The sequence below is a fragment of the Salmo salar genome, chromosome 01 (genome assembly GCF_965601325.2).
Source record: "Salmo salar chromosome 01, fSalSal1, whole genome shotgun sequence".
Lineage (NCBI taxonomy): Eukaryota > Metazoa > Chordata > Actinopteri > Salmoniformes > Salmonidae > Salmo > Salmo salar.
In genome coordinates this window covers 6,757,983-6,771,322 of record NC_138291.1, presented here as the reverse complement: position 1 = coordinate 6,771,322, position 13,340 = coordinate 6,757,983, and the positions used below count along the sequence as shown (strand labels likewise).

The window sequence follows — 13,340 nt, the reverse complement described above, 5'->3', positions numbered from 1 at the left end:
ACTATGGTTAGGGTAATAATGGGTATACTATGGTTAGGGTAATAATGGGTATACTATGGTTAATAATGGTAATACTATGGTTAGGGTAATAATGGGTATACTATGGTTAGGGTAATAATGGGTATACTATGGTTAGGGTAATAATGGGTATACTATGGTTAGGGTAATAATGGGTATACTATGGTTAATAATGGTAATACTATGGTTAGGGTAATAATGGGTATACTATGGTTAGGGTAATAATGGGTATACTATGGTTAATAATGGTAATACTATGGTTAGGGTAATAATGGGTATACTATGGTTAGGGTAATAATGGGTATACTATGGTTAGGGTAATAATGGGTATACTATGGTTAGGGTAATAATGGGTATACTATGGTTAATAATGGTAATACTATGGTTAGGGTAATAATGGGTATACTATGGTTAGGGTAATAATGGGTATACTATGGTTAGGGTAATAATGGGTATACTATGGTTAGGGTAATAATGGGTATACTATGGTTAGGGTAATAATGGGTATACTATGGTTAGGGTAATAATGGTAATACTATGGTTAGGGTAATAATGGGTATAATAAAGGGTAATAATGGGTATACTATGGTTAGGTTAATAATGGGTATACTATGGTTAGGTTAATAATGGGTATAATAAAGGGTAATAATGGGTATACTATGGTTAGGGTAATAATGGGTATACTATGGTTAGGGTAATAATGGGTATACTATGGTTAGGTTAATAATGGGTATACTATGGTTAATAATGGGTATACTATGGTTAGGGTAATAATGGGTATACTATGGTTAGGTTAATAATGGGTATACTATGGTTAGGGTAATAATGGGTATACTATGGTTAGGTTAATAATGGGTATACTATGGTTAGGTTAATAATAGGTATATTAAAGGGTAATAATGGGTATACTATGGTTAGGGTAATAATGGGTATACTATGGTTAGGGTAATAATGGGCATACTATGGTTAATAATGGGTATACTATGGTTAGGGTAATAATAGGTATACTATGGTTAGGTTAATAATTGGTATACTATGGTTAGGGTAATAATGGGTATACTATGGTTAGGGTAATAATGGGTATACTATGGTTAGGGTAATAATGGGTATACTATGGTTAGGTTAATAATGGGTATACTATGGCTAGGTTAATAATGGGTATAATAAAGGGTAATAATGGGTATACTATGGTTAGGGTAATAATAGGTATACTATGGTTAGGGTAATAATGGGTATACTATGGTTAGGTTAATAATGGGTATACTATGGTTAATAATGGGTATACTATGGTTAGGGTAATAATGGGTATACTATGGTTAGGTTAATAATGGGTATACTATGGTTAGGTTAATAATGGGTATAATAAAGGGTAATAATGGGTATACTATGGTTAGGGTAATAATGGGTATACTATGGTTAGGTTAATAATGGGTATACTATGGTTAATAATGGGTATACTATGGTTAGGTTAATAATGGGTATACTATGGTTAGGGTAATAATAGGTATACTATGGTTAGGTTAATAATTGGTGTACTATGGTTAGGGTAATAATGGGTATACTATGGTTAGGGTAATAATGGGTATACTATGGTAAGGTTAATAATGGGTATACTATGGTTAGGTTAATAATGGGTATAATAAAGGGTAATAATGGGTATACTATGGTTAGGGTAATAATGGGTATACTATGGTTAGGGTAATAATGGGTATACTATGGTTAATAATGGGTATACTATGGTTAGGTTAATAATTGGTATACTATGGTTAGGGTAATAATGGGTATACTATGGTTAGGGTAATAATGGGTATACTATGGTTAGGGTAATAATGGGTATACTATGGTTAGGTTAATAATTGGTATACTATGGTTAGGTTAATAATGGGTATACTATGGTCAGTAATGGGTATACTATGGTTAGGGTAATAATGGGTATACTATGGTTATGTTAATAATTGGTATACTATGGTTAGGGTAATAATGGGTATACTATGGTTAGGTTAATAATGGGTATACTATGGTTAGGGTAATAATGGGTATACTATGGTTAGGTTAATAATGGGTATACTATGGTTAGGTTAATAATGGGTATACTATGGTTAATAATGGGTATACTATGGTTAATAATGGGTATACTGTGGTTAGGGTAATAATGGGTATACTATGGTTAGGTTAATAATGGGTATACTATGGTTAGGTTAATAATGGGTATAATAAAGGGTAAAAATGGGTATACTATGGTTAGGGTAATAATGGGTATACTATGGTTAGGGTAATAATGGGCATACTATGGTTAGGGTAATAATGGGTATATTATGGTTAGGGTAATAATTGCTACACTATGCAGACAATTGGAGGTCAGTAAAGTATAATAGTCCAGGAAATTAAATGAAATTCCTTTAACCTCACGTAACCAGTAGCCAGGTTACTATTTCCAGTTTATGTAATACAATGTATCTACCCTTTGGGCCCTGCTTAAATGTAGTGCACGATATAGGGAATAGGGAGCCATTTGGGAAGTATCCTATGGTGACTGACCTCAGAGTGCAAGTGCAAATCATTCCCAGAACAACAGCAAAGGACCTAGTGAAGATGCTGGAGGAAACAGGTACAAAAGTATCTATATCCACAGTAAAACGATTCCTATATCGACATAACCTGAAAGACCGCTCAGCAAGGAAGAAGCCACTGCTCCAAAACCGCCATAAAAAGCCAGACTACGGTTTGCAACTGCTCATGAGGACAAAGATCATACTTTTTGGAGAAATGTCCTCTGGTCTGATGAAACAAAAATAGAACTGTTTGGCCATAATGACATTCGTCATGTTTGGAGGAAAAGGGGGGAGGCTTGCAAGCCGAAGAACACCATCCCAACTGTGAAGCACGGGGGTGGCAGCAACATGTTGTGGTGGTGCTTTGCTGTAGGAGGGACTGGTGCACTTCACAAAATAGATGGCATCATGAGGCAGGAAAATTATGTGGATAGTTAAAGCTTGGTCGCAAATGGGTCTTCCAAATGGACAATGACCCCAAGCATACTTCCAAAGTTGTGGCAAAATGGCTTAAGGACAACAAAGTGAAGGTATTGGAGTGGCCATCACAAAAACAAAAAAAATTCCCCCAACTTATTGTGGGAAGCTTGTGGAAGGCTACCCGAAACGTTTGACCCAAGTTAAACAATTTAAAGGCAATGCTACCAAATACTAATTGAGTGTATGTAAACTTCTGACACACTGGGAATGTGATGAAATAAATAAAAGCTGAGTGAGTACATTAACATAAATGGGTGGAACAGGACTGCAACCACCAAACCCCTACTCTGTCCACCCTACCTGCACTCACCTGCTCTGTCCACCCTACCTGCACTCACCTGCTCTGTCTACCCTACCTGCACTCACCTGCTCTGTCTACCCTACCAGCACTCACCTGCTCTGTCTACCCTACCTTTGCTCACCTGCTCTGTCTACCCTACCTGAACTCACCTGCTCTGTCAACCCTACCTGTACTCACCTGCTCTGTCCACCCTACCTGCACTCACCTGCTCTGTCTACCCTGCCTGCACTCACCTGCTCTGTCCACCCTACCTGTACTCACCTGCTCTGTCTACCCTACCTGAACTCACCTGCTCTGTCTACCCTACCTGAACTCACCTGCTCTGTCTACCCAACCTGAACTCACCTGCTCTGTTACCCTACCTGCACTCACCTGCTCTGTTACCCTACCTGTACTCACCTGCTCTGTCTACCCTACCTGTACTCACCTGCTCTGTCTACCCTACCTGAACTCACCTGCTCTGTCTACCCTACCTGTATTCACCTGCTCTGTTTACCCTACCTGTACTCACCTGCTCTGTCTACCCTACCTGTACTCACCTGCCCTGTCTAACCTACCTGTACTCACCTGCTCTGTCTACCCTACCTGTACTCACCTGCTCTGTCTACCCTGCCTGCACTCACCTGCTCTGTCTACCCTACCTGTACTCACCTGCTCTGTCCACCCTACCTGTACTCACCTGCTCTGTCTGCCCTACCCGAACTCACCTGCTCTGCCACCCTACCAGCACTCACCTGCACTGTCTACCCTACCTGCACTCACCTCCTCTGTCTACCCTACCTGCACTCACCTGCTCTGTCTACCCTACCTGAACTCACCTGCTCTGTCACCCTACCTGCTCTGTCTACCCTACCTGAACTCACCTGCTCTGTCTACCCTACCTGTACTCACCTGCTCTGTCTACCCTACCTGTACTCACCTGCTCTGTCCACCCTACCTGTACTCACCTGCTCTGTCTACCCTACCTGAACTCACCTGCTCTGTCAACCCTACCTGTACTCACCTGCTCTGTCACCCTACCAGCACTCACCTGCTCTGTTTACCCTACCTGTACTCACCCGCTCTGTCTACCCTGCCTGCACTCACCTGCTCTGTCTACCCTACCTGTACTGTCTACCCTACCTATACTCACCTGCTCTGTCACCCTACCTGTACTCACCTGCTCTGTCTACCCTACCTGAACTCACCTGCTCTGTCTACCCTGCCTGCACTCACCTGCTCTGTCTACCCTACCTGTACTCACCTGCTCTGTCTACCCTGCCTGCACTCACCTGCTCTGTCTACCCTACCTGTACTCAGCTGCTCTGTCTACCCTACCTGCACTCACCTGCTCTGATACCCTACCTGCTCTGTCTACCCTACCTGTACTCACCTGCTCTGTCTACCCTGCCTGCACTCACCTGCTCTGTCTACCCTACCTGTACTGTCTACCCTACCTATACTCACCTGCTCTGTCTACCCTACCTGTACTCACCTGCTCTGTTTACCCTACCTGAACTCACCTGCTCTGTCTACCCTGCCTGCACTCACCTGCTCTGTCTACCCTACCTGTACTCACCTGCTCTGTCTACCCTGCCTGCACTCACCTGCTCTGTCTACCCTACCTGTACTCACCTGCTCTGTCTACCCTACCTGCACTCACCTGCTCTGTCTACCCTACCGGTACTCACCTGCTCTGTCCACCCTACCTGTACTCACCTGCTCTGTCCACCCTACCTGTACTCACCTGCTCTGTCTTCCCAACCTGAACTCACCTGCTCTATCTACCCTACCTGTACTCACCTGCTCTGTCTACCCTACCAGCACTCACCTGCTCTGTTTATCCTACCTGTACTCACCTGCTCTGTCTACCCTACCTGTACTCACCTGCTCTGTCTACCCTACCTGCACTCACCTGCTCTGTTACCCTACCTGCACTCACCTGCTCTGTCTACCCTACCTGAACTAATTTGTAAATATTTCGACTGTCTTCAATTATTAAAAAAAATCTATTCTACCAAAAATAAACTCCCATGATTTTTTTTTTTAACCTTTATATAAGTAGGCAAGCCAGTTAAGAACAAATTCTTATTTACAATGACAGCCAATTGTGTGCCGCTCTATGGGACTCCAGATCACAGCCGGTTGTGATACAGCCCAGGTTTGAACCAGGGTCTGAAGTTACACCTTTAGCACTGAGATGCAGTGCCTTAAACCGCTGCGCCACTCAGGAGCCTTGAAACAAAGTGATCTTTCTTCTCTTTCTTGTGATGTATGTGTCGAGAGGGTGCATTAAATCCCAGACAAAGATCTAGCGTTCTTATAGATTCAACAGAAAGCCAGCGTATTCCATTCAGCCATTACCGGGGTATGTTTGACAGGTCATTACAAATATTTCCCGCAGTCGTCACGTTAACAGGAAGAAGAGAAAAAAAATACCCGAGTATGAAAGAGTCGCAGGAGTAAAATGAAATCAATCAGTCCAGCGAGATTTAAGTGACACGTGGATTTTTGCACACCTCAAACACAAGAAATAGAGATCTGAAAAAAGACAGATCCTCAAGTGGTCGGGCCAGCGTGTTGCTAGCAGAAGTCTTTGTTGTGATCAGAGAGGAAGAGAAAGAGACCCAACTCAGCAGAAAATATGTCTCCCTCCAGCAGTTGGAGATTTGTCGTTATTTCACACACCAAGGAATGAGTTTTTATACGGAGGTCAATGAAAGGGTGTCGAATTTGGTCAACAACAAAAAAAAATGTATGGTTTATTTGCTACGTGAGGTTTATTTGATCGAATAGACGTTTTGTAATGCTGAAGTTGTTACGAGTGTACTGATATAAGTAGGACATGTGACATTAAGGCAATACAGAGAAGAAAAAAAACGTTATATCTCTAGATGGCTATCCATATTCATGGCATGAGGCTAGTAGCATAGCATCTCTCTCCAGTGAATACAGGCGGGTTGACATCAACAACCCTCATCGAATATTAAAAAAAAAGGATTACATTAATGAGATGTATTCACCAATTCAAAGAAAGGATAGGCCGGAACTAGACTGCCCGCCGTGCCGCTTTGTGGACAAAGACTCCCATTGTTAGGGCCGAGAGACATGCATCTTGTCAGTATATGCATAATCTTGGTTGTAAACTCAATTAACAAGGCCACTGGCTGCGTTCAAGCTCTACTGGGTGCTCTACCGTTCTCCCCCCGGTCCCCCTCTCCTCTCTCCTCTCGTCCCCCTCTCCTCTCTTCCCCCGTCCCCCTCTCCCCCCGGTCCCCCTCTCCTCTCGTCCCCCTCTCCTCTCTTCCCCCGGTCCCCCTCTCCTCTCTTCCCCCGGTCCCCCTCTCCTCTCTTCCCCCGGTCCCCCTCTCCTCTCATGTCTACCATATCAAGACATGGTATCAAGACATGGTATCAAGACATGGTATCAAGAACAAAATGAAACTGGCTGAAACGAGCTGCCTACGATTCCCTACATGGCAGCTTCTTGTTATTGTTGGTAGCTGTCTGGCCAGAATCACAAGGCCTAAGTAACTCAGAGTTCATTAATGGGGTAATGCTTGGATGGTCTACATTGTATCTGGCCATCCAGAATCACAACAACACACAGCCTTCTGCTCCATTGAAACGGTCACATTGTTTTCATAATGTTGTCAGCTAAGCCGTCTATATGCACTGACTAAATCACTGGTTGATTAGTTAGTATGGTATGGTTATTACCCCCCATTCCTCTTCAAGCTTGTATTTATTTTTTGTAGATTTACACAATATTCTTGCTTCCACCTCTGAGCTCAATAGCAATGATTTTAATCTGTTGTGAGATTTATCTTCCATATCAACTTTTAGTACTATGCAGATACACATCAAATGTATTCTGTAAACTAAGTTAGTTCCTCTGCATCAAACTGCATCCCATCATGTGTCAAAGGTAATGCTTCATTCTTACGACCAGCTGGAAGTCATCGTGCCACAGCCAAGCCAGACCCCTGCTATGGGCTGTATCCACCTGGGCTGTATCCATATATCGTGTGTATCCCAAATGGCACCCTATTCCCCAATATATTGTGCACTACTTTTGACCAGAGCCCTGTAAGATAGTGAGCTAAATAGGGATTAGGGTGTCATTGGAGGTGGCACGCCTGGTTGTCTCATCATCCAGTAAGGCTGATTGGATTAGGTAAAGCCTTGCCACTCGACCGCGTAATGACTCTGGTGTGTAGCGACAGTTGATCAAACTCCCAGTGCTGGGTGAAGGCTGATGGGGGCTGTTCATACTATGGATGTTTCCACCCTCATCGTAAGTGTCTCGCTGTCTGTGTAAACTGGTACTGGAATGTGAACTCGTTATTCGCTTGGCTAGGGTTTTTAGGGTGAATATACAGTACCAGTCAAACGTTTGGACAGACATACTCATTCAAGGCTGTTTTTCTTTATTTTTACTATTTTCTACATCGTAGAATAATAGTGAAGACATCAAAACTATTAAATAACACACATGGAATCATGTAGTAACCAAAAAAGTGTTAAACAAATCAAAATATATTTATATTTGAGATTCTTCAAAGTAGCCACCCTTTGCCTTGATTCCATATGTGTTATTTCATCGTTTTGATGTCTTCACTATTATTCTACAATAGTAAAAATAAAGAAAAACCCTTGAATGAGTAGGTGTGTCCAAACTTTTGACTGGTACTCTCTCTCTGTGTGTGTGTGTGTGTGTGTGTGTGTGTGTGTGTGTGTGTGTGTGTGTGTGTGTGTGTGTGTGTGTGTGTGTGTGTGTGTGTGTGTGTGTGTGTGTGTGTGTGTGTGTGTGTGTGTGTGTGTGTGTGTGTGTGGGTGTGTGTGTGTGTGTGTGTGTGTGTGCGTGTATCAATGGTGCTGTGCTATGGAGTATGTTATTATTATGTGGTTCTCTCTCTTTCTCTCTCTCCCTATATATATATATATATATATATATATAAACTCAGCAAAAAAGAAACCTTCCTCTCACTGTCAACTGCGTTTTATTTTCAGCTAACTTAACATGTGTAAATATTTGTATGAACATAACAAGATTCAACAACTGAGACATAAACTGAACAAGTTCCACAGACATGTGACTAACAGAAATGGAATAATGTGTCCCTGAACAAAGGGGGGGTCAAAATCAAAAGTAACAGTCAGTATCTGGTGTGGCCACCAGCTGCATTAAGTACTGCAGTGCATCTCCTCCTCATGGACTGCACCAGATTTGCCAGGTCTTGTTGTGAGATGTTACCCCACTCTTCCACCAAGGCACCTGCAAGTTCCCGGGCATTTCTGGGAGGAATGGCCCTAGCCCTCACCCTCCAATCCAACAGGTCCCAGACGTGCTCAATGGGATTGAGATCCGGGGTCTTCGCTGGCCATGGCAGAACACTGACATCCCTGTCTGGCAGGAAATCACGCACAGAACGAGCAGTATGGCTGGTGGCATTGTCATGCTGGAGGGTCATGTCAGGATGAGCCTACAGGAAGGGTACCACATGAGGGAGGAGGATGTCTTCCCTGTAATGCACAGCGTTGAAGATTGCCTGCAATGACAACAAGCTCAGTCCGATGATGCTGTGACACACCGCCCCAGACCATGACGGACCCTCCACCTCCAAATCGATCCCGCTCCAGAGTACAGGCCTTGGTGTAACGCTCATTCCTTCGACGATAAACGCGAATCCGACCATCATCCCTGGTGAGACAAAACTGCGACTCGTCAGTGAAGAGCACTTTTTGCCAGTCCTGTCTGGTCCAGTGACAGTGGGTTTGTGCCCATAGGCGACGTTGTTGCCAGTGATGTCTGGTGAGGACCTGCCTTACAACAGGCCTACAAGCCCTCAGTCCAGCCTCTCAGCCTATTGCGGACAGTCTGAGCTCTGATGGTGGGATTGTGCATTCCTGGTGTAACTCGGGCAGTTGTTGTTGCCATCCTCTACCTGTCCCGCAGGTGTGATGTTCGGATGTACCGATCCTGTGCAGGTGTTGTTACACGTGGTCTGGCACTGCGAGGACAATCAGCTGTCCGTCCTGTCTCCCTGTAGTGCTGTCTTAAGCGTCTCACAGTACGGACATTGCAATTTATTGCCCTGGCCACATCTGCAGTCCTCACACCTCCTTGCAGCATGCCTAAGGCATGTTCACGCAGATGAGCAGGGACCCTGGGCATATTTCTTTTGGTGTTTTTCAAAGTCAGTAGAAAGGCCTCTTTAGTGTCCTAAATTGTCATAACTGTGACCTTAATTGCCTTCCTTCTGTAAGCTGTTAGTGTCTTAACGACCGTTTCACAGGTGCATGTTCATTGATTGTTTATGGTTCATTGAACAAGCATGGGGAAACAGTGTTTAAACCCTTTACAATGAAGATCTGTGAAGTTATTTGGATTTTTACTAATTATCTTTGAAAGACAGGGTCCTGAAAAAGGGCTGTTTCTTTTTTTGCTGAGTTTATGTGTTTATATATATATATAGAGGGAGGGAGAGGGGTAGGAGAGAGAGAGATCTTTATCTCACTCTCTGTGTGTGTTCAGGTCAGGGTGCTGTCCTATAACTGTGCTAACTCTGTCTCCAGGGCAGGGTGCTGTCCTATAACTGTGCTAACTCTGTCTCCAGGGCAGGGTGCTGTCCTATAACTGTGCTAACTCTGTCTCCAGGTCAGGGTGCTGTCCTATAACTGTGCTAACTCTGTCTCCAGGTCAGGGTGCTGTCCTATAACTGTGCTAACTCTGTCTCCAGGGCAGGGTGCTGTCCTATAACTGTGCTAACTCTGTCTCCAGGGCAGGGTGCTGTCCTATAACTGTGCTAACTCTGTCTCCAGGTCAGGGTGCTGTCCTATAACTGTGCTAACTCTGTCTCCAGGGCAGGGTGCTGTCCTATAACTGTGCTAACTCTGTCTCCAGGGCAGGGTGCTGTCCTATAACTGTGCTAACTCTGTCTCCAGGGCAGGGTGCTGTCCTATAACTGTGCTAACTCTGTCTCCAGGTCAAGGTGCTGTCCTATAACTGTGCTAACTCTGTCTCCAGGTCAGGGTGCTGTCCTATAACTGTGCTAACTCTGTCTCCAGGGCAGGGTGCTGTCCTATAACTGTGCTAACTCTGTCTCCAGGGCAGGGTGCTGTCCTATAACTGTGCTAACTCTGTCTCCAGGGCAGGGTGCTGTCCTATAACTGTGCTAACTCTGTCTCCAGGGCAGGGTGCTGTCCTATAACTGTGCTAACTCTGACTCCAGGGCAGGGTGCTGTCCTATAACTGTGCTAACTCTGACTCCAGGGCAGGGTACTGTCCTATAACTGTGCTAACTCTGTCTCCAGGGCAGGGTACTGTCCTATAACTGTGCTAACTCTGTCTCCAGGGCAGGGTGCTGTCCTATAACTGTGCTAACTCTGACTCCAGGGCAGGGTACTGTCCTATAACTGTGCTAACTCTGACTCCAGGGCAGGGTGCTGTCCTATAACTGTGCTAACTCTGTCTCCAGGGCAGGGTGCTGTCCTATAACTGTGCTAACTCTGACTCCAGGGCAGGGTGCTGTCCTATAACTGTGCTAACTCTGTCTCCAGGGCAGGGTGCTGTCCTATAACTGTGCTAACTCTGTCTCCAGGGCAGGGTGCTGTCCTATGGGATGGATGACGGCCAGCAGGATCAGTACGAGGAGCGGCTGAAGGAGGTATTTGGAAGTTTCGACACCAGTGGCGCCGGGTCGCTGTGCCCCGAGGAGCTATCTGACTTGTGCCAGGCCCTGCACCTGGAAGATTCCACCCCCGCATTGCTCCATGCCCTGCTGCAGAACCAGGACAGACTCACTGGCAGGGTAAGCCTCTACACCTGGGCCTGTTAATTAAGGTTGGAAGAGAACGGACTGAAACAGGGAGGGACTACCAGAACTTGTCTAATAAGAAACACTATTTTTTGGTTTGTAAAATATTTTTGCTACGTTTTGCAATGGTGTGCACTAATGAATACAACCCTGCTACAACTCAGGATATGGTCAGCGTTAAGTTAGTGTTAATGTTAACTAATGTTAACTACCTGTTGTTGTTAGCTCAGGATATAGGCTACTCTGTCTTCATCTTTTAGCTGTGGTTGAATGAACCTAGTTTGGAGGGTGAGGTGGTGATTGTGTTTAAGGCGTCCAATCAAAAACACATCTTTTTTGACCAATGGGTAAAATAGAATGTTAATTGTATAGATAATCCTCTTAAGAAAAACCAATGGTCCAAACCTCATGTCTTTATCATAATCCGTTCAACACTTTCTACCCTCGTAAGAGGGCCAGAATCAGGGTGACTAAATCAATGGAGGCCAGAGGAAAGAAAGTGGACAAAAATCTGGAAAATTGCATCAGCTAGGCTGGATTCTGTGGGAAAATACGGGCTACCTGACAGGCTCACTTGCCCGTTGAACACCTCATCTTTCTTCCAGCGAATTCGAAGGACATAAAACGATATAGGTAGAGGTGAGATGGATATCGATTTTAAGACAATGACATAAACAGTACCAGTCAAAAGTTTGGACCAACCTACTCATTCCAGGGATTTTCTTTATTTTTACTATTTTCTACATTGTAGAATAATAATAGTGAAGACATCAAAACTATGAAATAACACATATGGAATCATGTAGTAACCAAAAAATTGTTAAACAAATCAAAATATATTTTATATTTGAGATTCTTCAAAGTAGTCACCCTTTACCTTGATGACAGCTTTGCACACTCTTGGCATTCTCTCAACCAGCTTCATGAGGTTGTCACCTGGAATGCATTTCAATTAACAGGTGTGCCTTCTTAAAAGTTCATTTGTGGAATTTCTTTCCTTAATGCGTTTGAGCCAATCAGTTGTGTTGTGACAAGGTAGCGGTGGTATACAGAAGATAACCCTATTTGGTAAAAGACAGAGTCCATATTATGGCAAGAACAGCTCAAATAAGCAAAAAGAAATGACAGTCCATCATTACTTTAAGACATGAAGGTCAGTCAACACGGAACATTTCAAGAACTTAGAAAGTTTCTTCAAGTGCAGTCGCAAAAACCACCAAGCACTATGATGAAACTGGCTCTCATGGCCTTCATGGTCGAAATACTTCAAATAAATCACTACTAAAAGACATCAATAAGAAGAAGAGACTTGCCTGGGCCGGTGGAAATCTGTCCTTTGGTCTGATGAGTCCGAATTTGAGATTTCTGGTTCCAACCGCCGTGTCTTTGTGAAACGCTGAGTATGTGAACGGATGATTTCCGCATTTGTGGTTCCCACTGTGAAGCATGGAGGAGGAGGTGTCATGGTGTGGGGGTGCTTTGCTGGTGACACTATCTGTGATTTATTTAGAATTCAAGGCACACTTAACCAGCATTGCTACCACAGCATTCTGCAGCGATACGCCATCCCATCTGGTTTGCGCTTAGTGGGACTATCATTTGTTTTTCAACAGGACAATGACCCAAAACACACCTCAAGGCTGTGAAAGGGCTATTTGACCAAGGAGAGTGATGGAGTGCTGCATCAGATGACCTGGCCTCCACAATCACCCGACCTCAACCCAATTGAGATGGTTTAGGATGAGTTGGACCCAGAGTGAAGGAAAAGCAGCCAACAAGTGCTCAGCATATGTGGGAAATCCTTCAAGACTGTTGAAGCATTCCAGGTGAAAAAATAAGCAAAAAAAAGCATTCCAGGTGAAGCTGGTTGAGAGAATGCCAAGAGTGTGCAAAGTTGTCATCAAGGCGAAGAGTGGCTACTTTGAAGAATCTCAAATAAAAAATACATTTTTATTTGTTTAACACTTTTTTGGTTATATGTGTTATTTCATAGTTTTGATGTTTTCACTATACAATGTAGAAAATAGTAAAAATAAAGAAAAACACTGGAATGAGTAGGTGTGTCCAAACTTTTGACTGGTACTGTAGTATTTTCTTATTTGTGTATATGTAAATGACAGTCCATCATTACTTTAAGACATGAAGATTAGTCAATATGGAACATTTCAAGAACTTTGAAACTTTTAAAGT

General features: G+C 43.7%; 1 protein-coding gene across 3 annotated transcripts in view; it reads left to right on the top strand.

Annotated features, from left to right (window-relative positions):
- Window positions 1–13,340, top strand: part of nin (ninein (GSK3B interacting protein)) — a 102,384-nt gene that overhangs the window by 4,808 nt on the left and 84,236 nt on the right. For all 3 annotated transcript variants that reach the window (XM_045709715.2, XM_082960725.1, XM_082960701.1), the window contains exon 2: window positions 10,935–11,144. In XM_045709715.2, the coding sequence (XP_045565671.2) occupies window positions 10,956–11,144 (189 nt within the window). In that variant the 5' untranslated portion in view covers window positions 10,935–10,955. The remainder of the gene's footprint in view (window positions 1–10,934; window positions 11,145–13,340) is intronic.